General features: G+C 33.1%; 1 protein-coding gene across 6 annotated transcripts in view; it reads left to right on the top strand.

The window, feature by feature from the left end:
• PCNX1 (pecanex 1) overlaps positions 1-21,767 on the top strand; it is a 216,125-nt gene that overhangs the window by 48,692 nt on the left and 145,666 nt on the right. For all 6 annotated transcript variants that reach the window (XM_007472896.3, XM_016424178.2, XM_001368479.4 and 3 more), the window contains exons 3-5: positions 9,680-9,785; positions 14,516-14,561; positions 18,514-18,603. In XM_007472896.3, coding sequence (XP_007472958.1) covers positions 9,680-9,785; positions 14,516-14,561; positions 18,514-18,603 — 242 coding nt within the window. The remainder of the gene's footprint in view (positions 1-9,679; positions 9,786-14,515; positions 14,562-18,513; positions 18,604-21,767) is intronic.

The following is a 21,767-nucleotide window of genomic DNA, read 5'->3' as shown; positions in this document are numbered from 1 at the left end:
GGGATTTTGGCTTTAAATCTCAAATATGAATAATATAGAAATAGGTTTTAAAAAGTGATACATGTATAATCCAGTGGAATTGCTTGTGAGCTCTGGGAGGGGAGAGGTAAAAGGGAAGGGAAAGAACATGAATCATGTAACCATGGAAAAATATTCTTAATTAATTAATTAATTAATTGCAACAAAAAGAAAGTAATGAAGCTGTAATTGGTCTTTTGAGATCAGGTTGTCATGGTCTTTAAAATCAACACTCTAGAGAGAAAATAATAATAACTCAAAGAGAATAGAGAATGTCTTAAAATAATGCCTTACTCTTTATACAGTTCTTATGTACATCTCATAATCCTCATAATAATCCTTTGGAGGTAAGTAGAGGAAATATTCTTTTTCCTATTTTACAGATGAGGAAATTGAGACTTGGCAAATATATGATCTGCTCAAGGTCATGCAGCTAGTAGCACTTGAACTGGAGTAAATTATCAAGTAGATCATTGTTCAGTTATTTCAGTTGTGTCTAACTCTTTGTGACCCCATTTGGAATTTTCTCATAAAAAAATACTGAAATGGTTTGCCATTTCTATTCTCCAGTTCATTGCAGATGAGGAAAGTTAGGCAAACAGGGTTAAGTGCCTTGCCCAGGGTATCCGAGTATAGATTTGAACTCATCAAGGTATCTTCCTGACTCCAGCCTCAGCAAGCACATTATATCACCTTGCTCCCCCACCTAGTAGATTACTTTAGGGTTTTGTTTTTGGTTCTATTGTTTCAAATAATTTTAATAGTTATTTGACTGAAGAAAGATGGCAATTTCTCCAGATTTTTAAATATAAAACTAGGAAATATTGCAAATATGTTATATTACAAAATGGAGTTCCTAAAAGAAAGTGATTTAATTTAATAGGGATAGTTGTAAATCTTTATATTTAGATTTTTTAAAAATTGAACAAGTGAATTTTGCAGTGACTAGGTAGCAATTCATGTTGAAAATACAAGAGATTTTATTGGTTTATGTGCTTACTATGAACAGCCTAATAATGCCAGTCAAAACTACTAGTGCAATCTTAGGCGGCATTAAAGAAGTAGAGAATAGGAATAGTGTTAGTTCTACCATACTAGTCAAATCACATGTAACATATTGTGTCCATTTAAGGATCGAACAGAATATAAAGAAAATATAATTGATATTTCATATGTTTCCGAGTTTATCTTATGGAAGAGAGATTAGACTTGGTTTACTTGCCATTTAGGACAGAAGTATAACCTGTGATATGAAGTTACTGAAAAGAAGATTTTGACTTATAGTATATTGGGGTATTTGACTCTTAACAGAGATGTCTAAACATGAGCTGCATGGAGAGTTGGTGTAATTCTATCATTGTATATTTTCAAGAGAGGTTGATCACTTGTTAAAGAAGTACAAGGATTTCAGGTTTCCAGTAAAGGTTAGACTAGATGATCTAATCAGATTCTTAATGAGTCTTCTAATATAATATCCTTTTTACTATATTGCATGCTGACTAAGAAGCACCGGTTGCTTTAACAGCTTTATTGATAGTCATTAATTAAGTTATGGAAAATGTTCTCATTTGCTTTACAAATCACTATAGAAATCACTGAGTTCTGTTTTGAAGGGTCTTATGTTTTTTATTAATCTTTTTTTGAAATCAGCTTTTTGGTAGATGAGAATAGGGCATAGTGTGATGAGGGAATGAATCCCTAAAGGCAAATTACTAGGAGGCTTTTCCTAGAATTTTGAAACTGAATTACTATCTCTGAAGTTCCTTTTATTGTCATTTTGCCCTATTCCAGAATTATGAATGTGTTTGACAATAAAACATATTGTTCAGTAATAAAATATATTGATATCATTTTGAAATTTTGATTTTCAGTGGCTTTTGAAAGTCATTTTTTGAAAAAATGTTATGTAGTAGAATAAAGTATGCTGAGGTATCTATACAAAAGGGCTATTTCCTAGAATTTCCTTGCAGATTAGCTGTACATTTTGTAGTTGTTTATATCCAATTCTAAAAAGTTTTGAGGTCCTTATGAGGCTCATTGTCTTTTTAGATGCTTTCCTCAGTTCCTTATGCTAAAGAGGCTCATTGAAATACATAAATACCAAATAAAAAATCCCAAACAGTCAATTCAGTGCAGTTTTAGATAGTTCACAAATTAACCATCTTTAGTGGAGGGCCTCCCAAACTGGTGTTTCTGGAGATTACAATTGGTGTTGACTGTAATTTGACCCTTATTATCAAAGGCTTTAAAGTTTGATTTTGGTGTAGGTGGGACTGAAGGGTTCTTATTGCCTTGTTGTTGCTACAGTCTTACTAGTACTCCCATGTAGTCATAAGATCATATATTAAGAGCTGGCAGAAGGGGGTACAGCTGGGTAGCTCAGTGGATTGAGAACCAGGCCTAGAGACAGGAGGTTCTAGGTTCAAATCTGACCTCAGACACTTCCTAGCTGTGTGACCCTTGGTGAGTCACTTAACCCCCATTGCCTAGCCCTTACCACTCTTCTGCCTTGGAACCAATACACAGTATTGATTCCAAAGCAGAAGGTAAGAGTTTAAAAAAAAAAAAAGAAAAGCTGTTAGGGACCTTTAAAAGTTATTGAGTAAATAATAAATTTATAAATTAATTGGCATTCCAAGCTATATTTTCTAGGTATAAATATCTGATATAAATATCTAATGATAAAGTATTTACAGGACAATAGAGTACCAAAATGTGTTTTGAGTTTATATAGGCCTATGTCTTATTTTTAAAATTTAATTCAAGTTATGGACGTCGATTGCTCCTTAAAGGTATGTAAACAGGTAGGACATCTTGTAGGAAAATAAGAGACTTTGACTTTTCAGTACTGCTATCTTGCTGCATTATTTGGGTGGGTTAGTGGGTTTGGCTTAGAAGAATTTTTGTAAAATCTCATGGTATCTATAAAACTAATTTTCCTATTTAGATTGTGCAACTATTTAACCTTGCAGTTTTTTTAGCTTAGTCTTTTAAGTGCTGAAAATATTCCATTTATTTCATTTTCTTTTGGTTTGGGGAAATAGAGAGAAATAGGTAATGGGAAATTTTTGTCTTATTTGTCTTGTACTAAGATTTCACTCAATTACTTCCTATTCTATTCATTTGTAATTCATTCTTTTATATTTAAAAAAATATTGTAGTTCTATAATTATGATAAAGATGTTTTATTTGAGGAGACTGCAGCACCCCTGAAATAGAAATGTTAGAATTATAAGCATGAAATACTTTCTAAAAGTCATTTAAGTCTAAACCCTTCATTTTTATAGATAAGGAAATAGGCACTGTGAAGTTAAGTGACTTGGCTAGGATTATATAGCTAAATCTGAGTCAGGATTTAAACTGGATTCTTTTCCCTATCCAGTATACCATATGACCTTCAGATTGGCAGTAGATTTAATCTGTATTAGTTCTGTGTTGCTAGAGCCATACTCAAAAAGCTTCTTATGGGAGAGGGTACATTATCACTCTCCTTTCATCAAGCAAAGATAGAAGACCCAGCTCAGTAGTTTATTCTACTACCCTCACTGTACAGAGAGCTATATTTGCCTGGATAGCCACTGTGGCTATTCTAGTCTTCTATGATGTGCTAAAGACTGCACTCCCATACTCTTGTTCTTCATCCTAATGTCTCATTATATTACTGTACTCTGTACCTTTGGCCTCTCTTTCTTATTGGATGGCTTCTCAAATCATTTAAGGGGGATTCCTAGTCCCTCCATATCTCTTTCTTCTCCAGACTCTACTGTAGCCCAGACAGAATACTTTTGTCTCTTTCCCTGCTAGCCTCCTCTTCCCTTTCCCTCCCTTTTATATTTTACCTCTAGTCCATTAATGTATAAGCTCTTGAGGGCACTACCTGTCTTTTTTTCTTTATACCAATATCCCTTCCAAATCACAGTTTTCTCTTTCACAGTTTTGAATATATTGCAGGTCAACATAAGAAATTAAATTAAATTGAAGAAGCCTCAGATGACATGCAAAGGCCAGCAGATGACAGAAACAGTTTAGAAACTATATAACCTATGACCAAATACTTAACCCAGATTTTATCATAAGGTACTATAAATACCCCATAAAAGAAAAAATCAAACTTTCTCTCCCTGGTATGAACAAAGAGCCAAAAAAATCTTAGGTGGATTTTCCAGATCATCGAGGCTCTGCACCCCCAACCCCCTTGATGTAGAAAGGATAACAGCATTTGTCTGGTGCCTGGCACATAGTAGATGCCTAATAAATATAGTGGCCTTCCTTGTACCAGATGATATCTAATTGTTCCCAATATTTGGTTATATGGTATGAGGTGCTCTTTTGGGGCAGAATAAATGCGGTGTACTATTCTTATTTCCTTTATAATTTCATCCCTTCTCATTGATTACCATAGGGTAACTGGCTGGAAAGAGGTCTTTCTTGGGGCCACAGCTTCCTATCTTAGACACCTCAAAAAGGACATTCTTGATTTGGGGTCTGTAAAACTATTTCAGCAAGACTTGTAAAAGTAAATTTTCTGTGAGATTCTCAAGCTATTACCCTATCAATCATTGTTCTGGTGACTTATCAGGTTGTTTAAACCTTTCCTGCAACCATACAAATTCCTTGATGGCAAAATCCCTCCCACTTTGTGGCAAAGGAATTAATCTACAGACTCTCTGCCGCTCATTTATTAGTGGAATAGATTGCCAGTGCTTATCTTTACTCTTTGCTGCTCCTCTTCCCTTCTACACTTGATCTTTATGGGGCTTTAACATATTTTCCAATGAGACTTACACCCTGTCTTGGACTAGATTTTCCCTTTCACTTCTACTATTATTAGGTTCAAGAGGTACGAATAAAAATCACAGTCATATCTGATTCTGATACGAGTTTATTTTCATTTTCCTTATGTTGGCAGTCCAGCTTTTTTAGTACTATTAGCCATAGTTGGAGAATCCTAATTCTGGTGGTATCAGTATTCTTTCTATCACACTGAGAATTGACATATATATGATAATAAGTATGGCAGCCACAAGGTGCCAGACCTCAGTGTTTTGCTTCCCTCTATTCTTTACTTTACTGAAGTAGGGTCAATTTTGAATCATTCCTGTCAGCTACTACAAATGTCTTGGGATCAGGCTTGACTTTAGTCAAATCTAGTGGTATAGATTCAGTATTGTAATGAAATAAGACCTGTATAGACCCTCTAATATTTAACAAAAGCCATTTATTTGATAGTAGCTTGGCAAGAATATTCAACAAAAATAGAGCTTTGATTCAATTGTATATACTTCCCCTTTTCAATATTTTATAGGTCAAAAATGTGTGTCAAACCAGAGGAGTATTTGCTACTCATGTGCTAGACATTTTATGTCTTAGGTAACTGTGAAACTGTGTTGATAATTTGAACCTTAGTCTTATGGACTCAAGGCTTGAGGAAGATTTTATTGCCTTTTTAGAGAAAAATTAACCTAGCCTGTGTGGAGTAGATACTACATCTACCACAACTCTGGATTTGATGTTTTTTAATAGATGAGGATATGAAAGGACAAAGAATTAGACACTAATGCTTTATTTAGTGCTATGCAACTCCAAGTGGAATACATATCCCCCAAATATGATATATTGCTTACCTTACTAGATGTCATTGCCTCTCATTTAAAATAAGTTTTTATTGATGTTTTATATTTTTTAAAGTATAGTTTCTCCCCAATATTTCTGTTCCTCCTAGAAAGCCCATCCTATATAATAAATCATATTTTTTTACAGACAGAAAAAGAAGAGGAAAAAAATCACCACTACTGAGTAATACATTGAAAAAGTCTGAAAGCATGTGAAACACCTATGGATTTCTTTCACATTCTTCATTCCACATCATACTTGATCTTTATATTTTGTTACATTCACTTTTGAATTTTTGATGCATTTATTTCCATTTACATTGTTATAGTAATGGTGTATTTTTTGTTCCACTTCACACTTTATCAGTTCATGTAGATCTTTCAATATTTCTCTATATTCATTACATACATCATTTTGTATAGCACAGTAATATTCTTTTTCATTTATAAACTATAGTTTGTTTAGCTAGTTATCTACTTTGTTTTTTTTTTGCCATCAGAAAATGTGCTGCTATAAATATTTTGGTGTACATGGAATTTTTCTTATTATTAATGGCTTCCTTGGGAAATAAGCCCAGTAATGGAGTCTCTACTTCAAAGGGTATGGACATTTTAGCCATTTTATTTACATAATTTCAAATTGCTTTCCAAAATTGTGGTACCATTTTACAGCTCCATCAAAAATGTATTAATGTGCCTATCACTACATAATCCCTCCACATTTACTCTTGCCAGTTTTTGTTATTTCCACCTATTTGTAGGGTGTGAGGTGAAAATCAAAACTTGTATGTTTTCTTAGTGATTTGGAGTTTTTATATGTGGTTGGAAATAATTTGCAAATCTTTTGAGAACTGTTTGTTCATCTCTTTTGACCATTTATCTATTGGGAAATGGCTATTAATCTTATATATAATTATTATTTATATGTCTTGGATAACAAGCCGTTACCAGGCTCTTTATTTTTAATGGAATTTAATGAAATAAATAGAATTTGCTTTACTAGAAACTTTGTCATGATGAATCTTTTCCTTAAAGCATCTTGGTATAGTATAAACAGCCCAAAAATAAAGTCAATAACTCTGAATTTTAACTCACTATATGATTTGGGGCAAATCTTTAACCTATATTTCTGGGCTGTATATACTATACCGTGTAGTGTTTTTGGGGAGGGTTGTAAAACTCATGTAGATTGGCTCAGAAATCACAGCAAGGAAGAGATCTTATGATGACTACTAAATCTGTGACCTTGTTCTAGAATTAGCTGGGAAGTAATGATTTCTTTAACACTTAAGATGTAATTTCTTAAACACTTAAGACATCAAATAAAGTCTAGATTTTACAGCCCTTTATTAGAGAGGGTGTAGAGAGGATTTTTTCTTATTTAAGTTTGAGTAAAATTATATGGTTTAAGATCCTTTCCAATTCCAGTGTTGATTTCTATGCATCCTTATAGAGGTTTCCTCATGGCAGCTAGCTGACCCAGTAGATGAGTGCCAGGCCTGGAGTCAGGAAGACCTGAGTTCAAATTCAGCCTTAAACATTTACTCTCACACTAGTCAAGTCTCTTAACCTGTTTGTCTCAGTTTCCTTAAATATAAAATGAGGAGATAATAAAAGCACCTATATAAACGTTTATTCCTGACGCCTATCCCCTACCTCAAAATTGTGTTAGTGGCAATTTTTTTTTCTTCATTGAATTTTTTAGCTTTTTATAGTCCTTCCTTCACTTTGCAATATTCTCTCTGCCAGGACAATAGGTTTTTCTCCTGTGTGGGCATTCCTAGCTACTAGAACGTTGTTTTCTTATTTTTTCCAAAATCAATTGGAACTGGGTTAAATGAACTTTCTTTTTTAGTAGATGACATTCAACATAATGAATGTTAATATTAGCCTGTGTTAATAATAATAGTAATAGGGACAGCTGTGTTTCTCAGTGATTGAAAGCCAGATCTAGAGATGGGAAGTCCTAGGTTCAAATCTGGCCTCAGACACTTCCTAGCTGTGCATCCCTGGGCAAGTCACTTAACCTCCATCAATATATAGTATTGATTCCAAGGCAGAAGGTAAGGGTTTAAAAAATACTAATAATAATAACACACTTTTATACAGCTCTTTAAGCTTTGCCAAATGCTTTCCAAATATGATCTCGTATTCTTCCAACAACTCTTGAGAGTAAGTGCTATTATTATCCCCATTTTACAGAGAAGTAAACAGGCAGCAGAAGGCGAAAAAACATCATTGTCCAGCCCGCATGCTGCTGGAAAGGGATTAAGAAAATCTTCCCTAGCTTCAAACATTTTTTAGCTGTGTAATCCTGAGTAAATCACTTAACCCCATTTGCTTAGGTATAAATGCTCTTCTGCCATTGGTTCCAAGACAGAAGGTAAGGTTAAAAAAAAAATTTATCAACTCTTTTACTTATTTCCAATTCAGCCCTCAGAAGGACTTCTTCTACCTACCCTCTTGGCTGATATACTTGCCTCAAAATATTTATTAATACTTTAACAAAAAAAAAAATTGGAGTTTACTGTTTTGAGAACTCCCTCATCTGATAATCCTTCTTCATCTTATAATGCTTTGACATCTCCTGCCATTTCATTTTTTTTGCAGTCTTAGCTGAATAGATGGTTTTCTATTGATCAAAGTCAACCTTTCTACATTCTTCCTTTATATGCTCCCCTCCTGTCTTTTCATACCGATTTCCCTCACTGTCACCTAGTGTCTAATCTTCAATGTCTCCCTCTCTGTGAGATTCTCCTCTTCCTCCTGAAAACATGTCCAAAATATCCCCCTCCTTGAAAAACGAAAAAAGAACATCTCACTTGATCTTACCACTTTAAACTATTGTCATCGATCTCTCCTGCCTTTAAGAGTCTTAACTTCTCGAAAAAGATATATGCAGGGGCAGCTAGGTGACTCAGTGGATAGAAAGCCAGGCCCAGAGAAGAGAGATCCTTGGTTCACATCTGACCTCCAGTACTTTTTGCTGTGAGACCCTGGGCAAATCACCTAACCCCAGTTACCTAGCCCTTACTGCTCTTCTGTCTTTGAAGCAACACTTAGTATCAATTCTGGGAGTCAGGGTTTAAAAAAAAAATATATATATATATACATATATATATATATATATAATATAATGTATGTAAAATAATAATAGGAAAAAAAGCTATGTGCATTTGGTACTTCTTTTATCTTACTTTCTCTTTAACCCCCTGCATTCTGGATTTTGATATCATTACTCAACCAAACCGCTGTCTCCAAAGCTAGTAATGATTTCCTAGTTGTTGTGTCTGGAATATACTCCTCTTCACTTCTACCTTTTGGAATTCCTACTTTCCTTCAAAGCTCAGCCCAAGAGTCCATTCAATGATATCTTTTCTGTTTCCCAGAGCTGCTAGTACATTTCTTCTAAAAACTATCTTGTATTCATTTTGCATATATTATGTATATGTTATCTCCTACATTCAAATGTAAGTTCTTAAAGGTAGCAAGTATTTTACTTTTGTCTTTATATCTTTAGTACAGTGCTTGGCTCATAGTAAGTACTTCATAAAAAGCTTGTTGATTGTTCCTTGATTTTTGGATCAAAATAAGTTGAAATGTCTTTTGCGGATCATGGCTGATGTGTTTGGTATTGCTTGCTTATATGTAGATATATCCTGCAAACAGTACTTTTATATCTTTTGACTTATTGGTAGTTAATTATAGCAAAGTTTCCAGAATTTCCATTATTTTAATTAAGACATGATTCTAATATGTTTGGAAAGTAGCTTGGTTTAATGGATTTTCTTATATATTAAGCCATGTGTTTCTGACAGGAAATAGTATCATGTCAGTCTTAAAAGCATAGGATGGAATTTTAAAACAACTACTTTAATTAATGATTACCATCTCAATCATTGGAACCCCTGAAGTTCATGGAAAAAACATTTTGACCTGTTATAAAATAGTAAGTAGATGATTTTTAAAATATATAGCAGACATCAGCATGGAAAAATCACATTGTTTTGCTCAAATAAGTTCTTTTTTTTTCCACTTTTTTTCCATAGTGACCCTGGTGGAGGTATTGAAATGTCTGAGTTTATTCGAGAGGCTACACCCCCAGTTGGTTGCAGTTCACGAAATTCTTATGCTGGTCTAGACCCAAGCAATCAGGTAGGAGCATATATTGATCTTCATGTTGTTAGAGTATATCTGATGTGCTGCTTAACTTTCATTGGATCTTTGACTAATAGATTAAATTTTATTATTAAAATTGTCTGTTTTTATAATACTTTTGTTTCTAATGAACTTTTATACGATCTTATTTTATACCTTTAATATCTCAAACAGATAGGCATTAATAAATTATTAGTAGCTATATTTTAAAATATGGTATAACAGAGGCCTAGTATGTTTATTGTTTTGAGACCAGTCTAAGTTTGGTGAAAGGCTTGACATATAGGTGGCAATATTTTATACACAGGAATTTCCTGCTGGAAGCTTCTACTTGGATGTCACAGTTGTCACTTTAAATATTACTAAAACCAAATTCCTAATCTTTCCCTCAAAACCAGTTTTCCCATAGTTTTTATCAGTGGAATTCTCATTCATCTAGTCAACCTAGGTTTGAAATCTTGAATTCATCCACATTTTTTCCCTTTTCATAGAGATCCCTAATGTCAGCGCCCTTTGATTTTTATACAATCTGTCCCTTTCTTTCCATTCTCTTTGCTGCCATAATACTCTGGGTTGTCATTCCTCTTTTCTAACTGATCTCTTGATATCTAAGACTCTTTCTACCATTCAGTCTATTAATCTTAAATTTCATTGACAGATCACTCTTTGTACACTATTACTTTGTACCTGTCACTCCCTGCCCAAGAGTCTTTATTGATTCTCTATTATCTAAACTCCTTACTCATACTTTGAATCAAGTCCTTCATAGTCTGGCTTCTATTTATTTCCAGCATGCTCTAATGATTTGCTTACATGATTTATGCTGCTAACCAAACCAGTTTGTTTTTGCATTTTTGCCTATGTTCCTGCCCCTTTATTTGGAATATTTCCCCTTCCATGCCAAAATCCTTTTCTCTCTTTAACATCTATCTGAAGTCCTACCTCCTTTCTTACTTAGTGATTGAAGTCTTCCACAGTAATCTTAACATATAATGAACTACTACAAGATTTACTCACTCATTTAACACTTGTCAAAATCTGTTATTTTTACTTGTTGATCCTGTCTTTACAGCTAAGTTATAAGCTTCTCAAGGAGAGGTACTACCTCTTCTTGATACTCCTGACCCTTAGAAGAATTGTGTAGATACAGTAATGCAGAGTAGCTGTTTAGTGGTGATGATGGACATTTCAGGATTACAGATAAAGAACTATAAGGGACCCAGAAAAAGTTAGTACAGTCTTCTCCTTTTATAGATAAGGAAACTTGTTACCCAGAATAATTAAATGACCTGGCCAAGGTCACATAGTTAGTGTGAAGGGCAGTTTTTTCAGTGTAAAAGCAGCCTATTATTAATGAAGCCATATGAAACATATACTTTGAGCCTGGTGTAGTGGCATAAGTTCTAGGTTTAGGGTCATAGAACCTGAGTTTTAATCTTTATCCTGTTGCTTAATAGCTATGTGTTCTTAGTCATGTTACTCAGCTTACCTGAGTTTCAATTTTATCATCTGAAAGTAAAGGACTTAATTAGATTCTCTGTAGTCTCAGCTATTAAGTCTGTGACTCTACCAACATGCCAAGGAAAGAGCTGTCCCTGAATCAAATTAATTAATGTAAATGAAAGCTATAAAATGCCATAAGCATAAAAGATTTTTGTCTAATTGAAATGGGTTTCAAATCTCATTCAAATTCATGTAGATAATTTAAGTTTGTATTTCTAGTTATTCAGTAAGGCAGGTGGAAAGTAATTTCAGCCAACAGTGTTCATCTCTTCTAGTACTTGTTTTTCATCTTCTATATTCATTATAGTAGATCAAGTGGTGTCAAGAAAATATTTTATGAGAGATACTTGTCATGTATGTAATTAGTTTGGGACATTTGGTTTGGTTTTTTTTAAGAAGCATAATAAAGAGGAAAACATTACTTTTCTTTAAATTCTTTATTTTGGTCTCCATTTGCTTCTGTCTTATTTTTTAGTCATAATAAACTAAAAATTGGACTTCAGTCTTTGAATGATTAAAAATTTTAATTTCTTTGGTATTTACATGGTCAGGCTCTTTATTGAAAAATATAACCAGATTTTGAGCACCCCACAGACAAACCTATATTTGTCCAGAATTTGTGGAGGAACCTATTGCTCTTTTCATTTATCTTGAAAATGAAGGATCAGCATCAGTTCCTACAAACTCTGCCTCTGATGACTTGATATCACAAGAGTTCATTCATTGTATATCATGGCCCAGGTAGTCCAACTCTGAACATTCCTAAGGAAAAGAACCCTAATTAAAAAAAAATAAAGCATCAACTTTGATAGAAGTGGGAGACCAATTGAAAGCTAATTTTCTTTATGAATTTGTACTTTCAGATTTTTAGTTATTTTTAACTAAAGCCACAATGAACATATATAATCTTACTGTTTTTCTTATGTAGAGCTTGATGCTTTACTTTCATATTTGCAGAGTTTTTAATCAATTAATAAAATAGGAGGCTCAAATATCCAGTGACATATGAAGGCCATTTTAGAAATTCAGAAATTTTTTTGTCAGATCTTTTATTTTGAGAGAGAGAGTGCATGCAAGTGTGTATTTTTAAAGTTTTTACAGCTGGGAATTTCTGGTAGTTTTATTGTGTTGACTTAATTTAACAGTTAAATGATATGATTGGTTTGTCAGTAGAAGACAGAAGAATATTTTGTAGAATTAATTTTTGAGGTAGAAAAGGGAACTTTGAAAATTGCCTAGTTGTACTTCTGTTCCCTCCCATTTTACAATTGCAGAATTATAATTCTAGAGAGATTGCAACTTGTCCATTATCACAGAACTAGATAGTAACAAAACTAGTTCAAGAACCCAGTTTCCTTGAACCACAACTATAGTACTTTGCCCACTAAATCACATTCTTTCTTAAAGTATTGTTTTGTTTTTTCCTTCTTTTCTTTTTGCTGATTTATATAGTTGCTGTTACATTTGGGTGCATTTCTCTGGGGAGAATGGTTGGTAAGAAAGGACTACATCTAAGAAATAATTGTAGAGAAATAAATTCATGATTGCTATTTCACCTTGAGGACAACTAGAAATCTTTTTTATATGTATTGCATAACATTTATCATATCAAATGGTCTTAACAAGTTACCTCTAATTTTATTTAATATAAGAGTACAGTGGGCATGAAGATGAACTGGTCTCTTGATTTTATAGTAATATTTGTATACTTGCCATCTCTTTAACTACTTTTTTCTTTCTAACCAGCACTTGTATTTATTATGGGGCTGAATTAAAGAAGAAATTGGGCTAATGCCTGAGAATTATGGTTAATTTTTAAAATGGATCAGGATAAAAATAATTATAATGGTCTTGTAAAACCAATTTTTGATTAATCTTTTCAAGTAGTTTATTTTTTCCATTTTGTGAAAATGATTGTCATTGTTCATATGACTGAATTTCAAACTTTTCATTTTTTGTAAATATTTTAATAAGAATATTTTATGACTATTAACAGTGCATTAAGTATTTTTCACCTTAAGTTAAATTAAGGCTTTTGTTCTCCTTTGGTGAATCTGCTTGAAATTGTTTGCAAAAGTATTTGTCAAGAATAATATTCTCTAAGGGGGCAGCTGGGTAACTCAGTGGATTGAGAACCAGATCTAGAGTTGGGAGGTCCGAGGTTCAAATCTGGTCTCAGATACTTCCTAGCTGTGTGACCCTGGGTAAGTCACTTAACCCCCATTGCCTGCCCTTACCACTCTTCTGCCTTAGAACCAATACATAGTATTGATTCCAAAGCAGAAGGTAAGGGTTTAAAAAAAAAAGAAGATTGTCTAATAATTCCACCTTCATACTTTGTTTTCTGGATGAATTTCAGTATTTCTTATTAACTTTTCCCTTTATGTAATTCTTGAGTTAATGTAATAATTTTTAAATTGTGATGAAATGTTAAAAGACATTTCATATACATTTTTACAATTAAATTTATTTTTAGTAATCAAAACCCACCTTCCCTTTTTTTTGTCCCTACATCTTCCCAGTTGAAAAAGAAATAAAATCTGAGCCCATGTAAAAAATACATATAGTTAAACAACACAATTTTCATATTGGCCATGTTTTTTTAAAATTTCAATTTGTACTCTTGAGATCATCTCTTCTTTCATGAAGTAGGTAGTATCATAAATCCTTTGGAATTATGATTGTACATCTTGTTGGTAAGCATGCTTAAGTCTTTAAAAGTAGTTTAATATAATTTTTGATTAGCAGCACTGAAACCAAGTTGAGTGATCAAATTTTAGTTTTGTTAAAATTGCCTATTAGATATATAAATTCCTTATATTTTATTGCTTTTGCCTTTGATTATTTTTCAGTACCATTTAGTAGGCACTTACTTTGTTTTAGTCCAGAGCAGGCATAAATACATTTTGAAATAAAGCAATATTGTAACATTCAGATTCGAGTATATATCTTTGTAACATGCCATAGAATATCTAGTTTTTTAAAATTTTGACTTCTGTGTATACTGTGGAACATACGAACTTTTTGGTTATATACAACCAATATTCATTTTAGTTTTTACTCAAAATAACATGACACAATTTGTCTTTTTGCGTCAAGAAGATTGTCTGAAGGTATATGATACTGATCATGTCAGATCCTTCAGTATGTAGTTGTTTAATCTGGTGCTCTGTAAAATCAATTTGTTTGAAACATTGTGGTTGATAATCATGTTTTGTTTCCAGATTGGATCTGGCTCACCTCGACTTGAAACAGAAGCAACCATCAAAGGTTAGACTTATCCTTAACTTTCAAATTATCTCATTGTTTCTGTTTAATTTTTTTCTTACTTTTCAGTCAATTAACAAAGTATTTTATTAAGACCTAGAGATATAAAGAGGAGCAAAAATAGCCCCTTCTCTCTCTCAAGAGATGCTTATATTTTTATGGGGGAGACAACATGAAAACAATTGAATAAATATAAGAGCAATACAGATAAGGTGAGAGGACTGATTAAGGTCTCCTGCAAAAGATGGTGTTACTGACACCTTGACATTCACAAGTCTTCATGATTTCATGGTGCACATAGGAACTTTTTTTGCCTTCTCATCCTTTGATTTTTGTTCATATCTTTCAAACATTTCTCTATTGCTATTTCATATGATGGACTGGAGTCTTTCTTCTGTATCTCTTAATATTTTGGAGATAACTACTGTATCATTTAGGCTATATTGCTTTTTTTTCTTGCTAAATAATTAGTCTACCTTCCTCTCCTCCAGCCATAAATATCCTCATTAACATCTTCTCTGTGATTCTTCCATCAGAAGTCATCCTGTGCAGCCTACTCAATCCATAAAATTATTATTTGGGGTGTTCCTTATTATTTTGATTCTTTTCTTGAGATAGTGGTATTTCATTACATAGCATCCTTGGGGAAGGAATAAAATTAGTTTTTTTGTGTTAAAAAGAAGATTTTTTTTTGCATTGGAGACTAATTGAGAATCTATATGCAGTGAATTCAGGAACAAGCCAAGGATTAAATAGATCAGGCTAGCTCATATTTGAAAAACCATATGATGTTTTAGTGATTTCAGACTACTTTCTGATACAAACTTTCATCTCTTTAATACAAGTATTATCCCACTGATACTATTTAGCTATACAATATATAATGAAACAGAATTATCTCAGCACAAGAATTATTATTATAAATAACTCCAAAGGCAGTGGAACAATGCACATGAAACTGAATGGGTAGCCCATCATGATTTCACATTCACTTGGGCTGGACACGTCAGTGGATTATTTGTAAATTCTAGTTTATGCAATATATGTTTTCCATCCTTAAGTCTAACCATCCAGACCAAAAGTAATCTTTTGTACTCTGTGAGGTTAATCTTATAGAATTCTAAAGATTAAATCCATTAATATAATCTTAGCTAGCCAGAAACATTCAGAGACTCCCGTTATCATTTTTGTACTATGTATGGGATATTTTCCTTAGTGTGAATATTCGTCTTAGGGTGACCATCTCTCTCTGCATTAATAGGTTATTGAAGAAAGTTATCTCTATAGTTTCACTTTGTATCATTTCATATTACTATGATTTTGTAATTATAAAAGATACAGGAGAGATACTTTCTATGGCAGGAATCTTTATTTTTGAAATAAAAATGTTAAATTTTATTTCTTTTTGTCATTTAAAAAATCAGTAACTAATTGGTGGATCCTATTTTCCATACTCTCTCAATCAGTTGTGTATTTATAATGATATAGTCTGCTATAGAAAATAATCCATGCAAATTCTACCTGTTCCTTATGTTTTGTTAAAGGATACACTTGATGTGTGCATAAGTAATTCTTTTGAAGATCTTATAGGTGTAAGAAAATAAGAATATTGATTAGTAGTTGCTGGTATTGTCTTGGTTTCTTTTGAGAAATAAAAAACAATGTCTGTTGATTCTCATCATTTAAAACAATTTTCTTCTCTTTGAGATTCTGAAAATGTCATTTAAGTACATTTCAAGTTATGCTACCACCTCTTAATACAGATTCTTATATATCTTTTTGCTTAAGCTTATTGGTTAGTGGAATGATCATGGAATTTGAAATCCTGAATTCAAATCCCACCTCTTTCCTTTGCTTTCATGATCCTGCAGAAGTCACTTTTTCATTCTGGGACTCAGTTTTATCTCATCTGAAAAAATGAGAAAGTTGTACTAGATCACTTAAATAAAGCTTTTCTAGTTCTAAGTCAATGATCTTATCACTTTCCCCCCCAATTTGATATTAAGAACCATTTGTCTTATAGTGCATAAAGGTACTGGTATGTTGGTAGATGTTTGAAATGGTAGATGGTAGAGATGATAGAGTTTGGAAATATGGCAGTTCTAGTGTTATTATCAGAAAAAATTGATCACTTTAAATAAAAACTGACAAGTCATTGCCATCTACCAAATAAAGAGCATCAATTTGCTGTCCTTTTCTAATTTCATCTATAGATATTCAATGAATGATCTTTTTTTTTAAGTATGCTTGAAGCTTTTACTAAGATTCTTATAAGCTCGTTTTTTTTTTTTAGCATCTTCCTAGTTCTTGAAGGTATAATGGTTCATACTTTTCCATCATCCTTGGACTACTGAAAGTTCTTCCAGCTGTTTTATCTTTATCCATATCCATATCCCTTTTGCTTTGTCAAGGTCATTGGTTGCAGGTTGAGTGGTTTATAGCTCCTTCTTATTGCAGCAATAATAATTTACTGGTTAATCTTCTACAAGAAATAGTTATAGATTCAGTATTTTCACTTTTGTGTCTATTCACTTTTTTTTTAATTTTTTTAAGCCCTTACCTTCTGTCTTGGAATCAATAATATGTATTAGTTAGTTACAAGGCAGAAAAGTGGTAAGAGCTAGGCAATGGAGGTTGTGACTTGCCCAGGGTCATACAGCTAGTTCACACAAAAAGTTCTGAGGCCAGATTTGAACCCAGGAACCCCCATCTCTGGGCCTGGCTCTTAACCCACTGAGCTACCTAGCTGCCCCCTCACTTTTGCTTTTTGAGTTGCGAACCTATAAAAACAAGTTAAGTTGAAGATGAAATAATTGCCTTCTGTGTTATCTTATCTTTGACTTATTGGCCTCAATCAACTTTGACCTTTGCTCTAACTAGTCAATGTCTACATGGAGAACTAATGCTAAAATGATTCCTATCTCTGTAACCAATCAATGTTTAATTGCTAAGCTGTGATTAGTCACTTTTTATGATATTGTTTAGTACTTGCTACTTCCAGAGACTTCCAATTCTTTTACTAAAGAAAGTATTCATAATGTACAAAGGTGAGGCTTCTGAGTTGTCTGTAGCCCTTGATGTATTTTGTTTCATGACTTTAGACCATATTTTCCAAAGTAGACTTACTGTCCTTCCCCCATTCTAACTTTCACATTGAAGATATTATTAAGGTAAAGAATTGACTTAGTTTGAGAATATTTCTTCATAGTGGATTCTTAGACCTAATAATTTTATAGACAATAATTATTATTTTAGAAATTGAAATTAAACTATTTGCCCTTTTCCATAAGAATTGTACCAAAGCCTGGATTCATTGGACTTCTGAAATAAATTGATTTGGCTTTTTTTTTTTTTGGCTTGCACTGTTAAATTTGTGGAGTAGGACAAATTATACTTTTGTTAAAGTCTGAGAAGTTATTGAGAGTGCATTTTGGCAGTATGTTATTACTGGAGTAAGGAGTGACAAAACTTCTCAGTTAAGAGAATTAATTAGACATCAAAGTTAAGGGAAAGAGAAGCACATTACATATATAATATTTTTCCTTTTCCCTTTGTTCTCCTTTGCACTTTTATAGAAAAATACCTAGCAGTTGGAGAGAACCTTGCTTTGGTTTTTACTATTTTCAGGTTAAGAGAAATTAGAAAATTTGGTATATTTCAAAAATGATTTATATGTAAAGCAATACCAAATATTGTGTGATTTTCCAAATATTTCATTTCTTGGCTTACTGGTATAATCCTTATTATAGTACAATCTCATAGTGTATCCAGTGTATTAGCAGTTGCTACATTGTATTTGAATTTTCTTTTTTTTTTCCATTCTTTTAACTTTGGAATTCAATAGATGCTTAGTTATCCACATATTCATTTCCTTAGTCCAACCATTCCATTCATTTTTTTTTCTTGTAACAGAATAAAAAAGAACTACCTAATCTGCTTCTTTTAAAAATTTCAGGAGATACAGATACCGCCAAGACTTCTGACGATATCAGTCTAAGCCTTGGACAGAGCTCTAGTTTGTGTAAAGAAGGAAGCGAAGACCAAGGTGAGATTCTGACATCCTTAAGTGTGGCATATGATTTAAGGAATGTCAGACTTTTCGTTATTATAAGCTGGAGTTCTTGAGTTGCTGACATTTTGGTAAATTTTCTTACATTTTGATGTAGCTTTGTTTCTAAGCTGACAACAGTAATTGTGATATTGTTTTGAATTTATATCTAATGAATCAAATGAAAAATTGTGGAAGATAGTTTAGTAAAAACTAGTCACAGAACAATATTTTATATTATGTACTAAAATAAGAGCAAAATGGATACATGGCCTATACATAAAAGGAGATATAAGCAAATTAGAACAGGGAACATAATAGTTATGAGATTTATGGATAAAGGATGAATTGTGAGTAAAGAGTTGGAGAACATTGTGAGATACAGAATGGATCATTTTGAGTACATTAAATTGAAAAGTTTTTTTTACAAATTAAAGGAAAGTGGAATTATATATAGCTACAGAATTAATATTTGAAGAATAACTTGTGAATGTCCACAGAAAGAATTGGTAACTAGAAATGCAAAAAACTTCATTTATTTATATATATCTTTTTGTTGGTGATCCTTATATGTTGCCAGGAGGGGAGAGAGGGACTGAGATACCTGGGAATAAATTCTACTTTAAATGATTTTTATTTATTTATTTTTAAAGCCATTACCTTCTGCCTTGGAGTCAATAGGCAGAAGAGTGGTAAGGGCTAGGCAATGGGGGTTAAGTGACTTGCCCAGCGTCACACAGCTGGGAAGTGTCTGAGGCCAGATTTGAACCTAGCACCTCCCATCTCTAGGCCTGGTTCTCAAAATCCACTGAGCCACCCAGCTGCCCCCTAAAATGATTTTAATGTGCTTTAAGATTTATAAATAACCTGAAAAATGCCATGGTTTGGTCTAAGTTACTATGCTTTAAAAAGTCATTTGTATTTGTTATAAGCCAAGCCTTGGGTTACCCCAAGGAGGTAAATATAAAAATTAGATAGGTCCTACCCTCAGAAAGCTTAGATTTTAATGGAGAAAGAAAATATATAATGATTTGTTTGCCAAAGAAAGAAGTTTTGGTCTATGTAATCATAGGAATAGTGAATGGAGCTTCTGACTAGCCCTAACCATTTTCGAAAAGCTGTGATGGTATTGGTTTGATTCCCAGAGAAGAAAGTAGAAGGTAGAGAAAGGTGGGAGAGATAAAGGTATTTGTGCAGCATTATGGTTGATGGCACAGTGTCTTGGGGTAAGGATTTTGAAGCTTTGTGTCTTGGGCCAGCCAGATAGAATGGGTTATGTGTGTTTAAGTTCATATGAGCACTCACCAGTCAGGGCAGTTTAATTCTAGGGCAGAGTTTCAAACCGAAGTTCACTGACTCTTTCCAGGATCATTTTTGAGTATGCTCTTCCAGGGGGTGAAAAAAGTGAGCTGTTTATAAGATGGCAAAATGTGTGAGGTGAATGACTGAATATTCATGAATATTATTTTTTCCCCAGAACTCTTTTATGTTGGGAATTGTCAGATAAAATATTCTTGTTTTACACAGAAGAAAACTGTAGCACCAATTGATTAAATGACTTGTCCAAAGCCATCTGTCAAGTACCTGCTGCCATATCTTCTACCATCTAATTCAGAATTTTTTTTCACTAGTCTATGAATGAAATCTAGTGGCAATGTAAGATAATAAAAATTGTAAAGTAGCTTTAATGTCCTAGTGTATTAATTACGGAAAGCACTCATTCAAAATCCCTAAATTTGGACATCTTGAACTCTTATCTTAAATGGAGTGTATATTATTGTCAGATTCTTCCAAATGTGCCTTATTATTATTGGGAGGTATGGTATTGTGAAAACATCATTGGCTCTAGACTCAGGGGACCTGGTTTCAAATCTTATTGCTTACTACCTTTGTGACCTTTTTTACAACCTAATTGCTTATATGACTTAACTCTTACTCCTTTACTATCTTTGTGATTTTAGAAAAATCTCTTAACCTCCCTAGACCTCAGTTTCTTTATAAAATGAAGGAATTGAGCTAGTTGGCCTTTTGAGGTCCTTTCAAGCTCCAATCTGTGATTTTGTGATCTAACTGGTACTTAGGATTTGATAACAGTCCAACAGAAGTTTCCAATCTCTATGGAACTATAGTAGTTTCTCTTGATTTCTTTGACCTTCTAGAAATACAGAAATCCTACCGGTCACATAATCCAACCGGTATCAGAATAAAAATTCCCTTTATAACAACCCTCAAAGTGGTCATTCATCCTTTATAAAACAACCCCCCACCCCAAGAATCCAGGCCTTTTGAGATGGAGAGCTTAATACCTTTTGAGGTAGGTAGTCTATTTTAATAGCTTTGATTTTTATGTATTTTTTTTTCATTACATTGAGCTGAAATCTGCCTGTCGATAACTTTTAACCCCTTGTTTCTATATTTTTTCCCTGGGGCCAAAGAAAAGAAATGTAATTTTGTTTGTTTTTAAACCCTTATCTTCTGTTTTAGAATTAATACTAAGTATAGGCTCCGAGGCAAAAGTGCAGAAAAGACTAGGCATTTGGAATTGAGTGACTTGCCCAGGGTGACAGAATGAGTATGTATCTGAGGTCAGATTTAAACCTAGGACTTCCCATCTCCAGGCCTGGCTCTCTATCCCCTGAGTTACCTTACTGCTCCTTGTAATTGCTTTTTTAAAATTAAGAAATATCTTCAAATATTTAAAAAGTTATCATGTCTCCCCCCCCCCCAACTTGCTAGTTGCCCAAGTCTTTTTTTCTTCGGGGCATGTATTCCTGGTTCTTTCCTTTTATGACATGAAATCAGAACCGTTTACCATCTTGATCTCAGGATACACTACAGTTATTGCCCTTCTTAAATAGTACCAGGAACTGAATACAGAAATCAATTATAAAAGTATATGGTAGGGAGAGGAATGTGACACAAAAAGAACAAAAAGGTATTCTACAACATTCACAGTAAACATCAGCATGTCCATGTGGCAGTTAAGAAAACTAAATTTGACATTCAGCTATTCAAAGAAGTATGGTTCTTTAATCTTAGGAAAAGAAAATGGAGTCCCACTGTACTATGTTCTCTTCTTCTGAAGTTTTGTGGATGATGATTTGTAATAATTCTATTACATTTTATGAAAATTTCTGAAACATATTTTTCTTAAAATCTTG

The sequence above is a fragment of the Monodelphis domestica genome, chromosome 1 (assembly GCF_027887165.1).
Source record: "Monodelphis domestica isolate mMonDom1 chromosome 1, mMonDom1.pri, whole genome shotgun sequence".
In the NCBI taxonomy this organism is placed as follows: domain Eukaryota; kingdom Metazoa; phylum Chordata; class Mammalia; order Didelphimorphia; family Didelphidae; genus Monodelphis; species Monodelphis domestica.
Note: the sequence above shows the minus strand (reverse complement) of the source record. Positions and strands in the feature narration are given on the sequence as shown.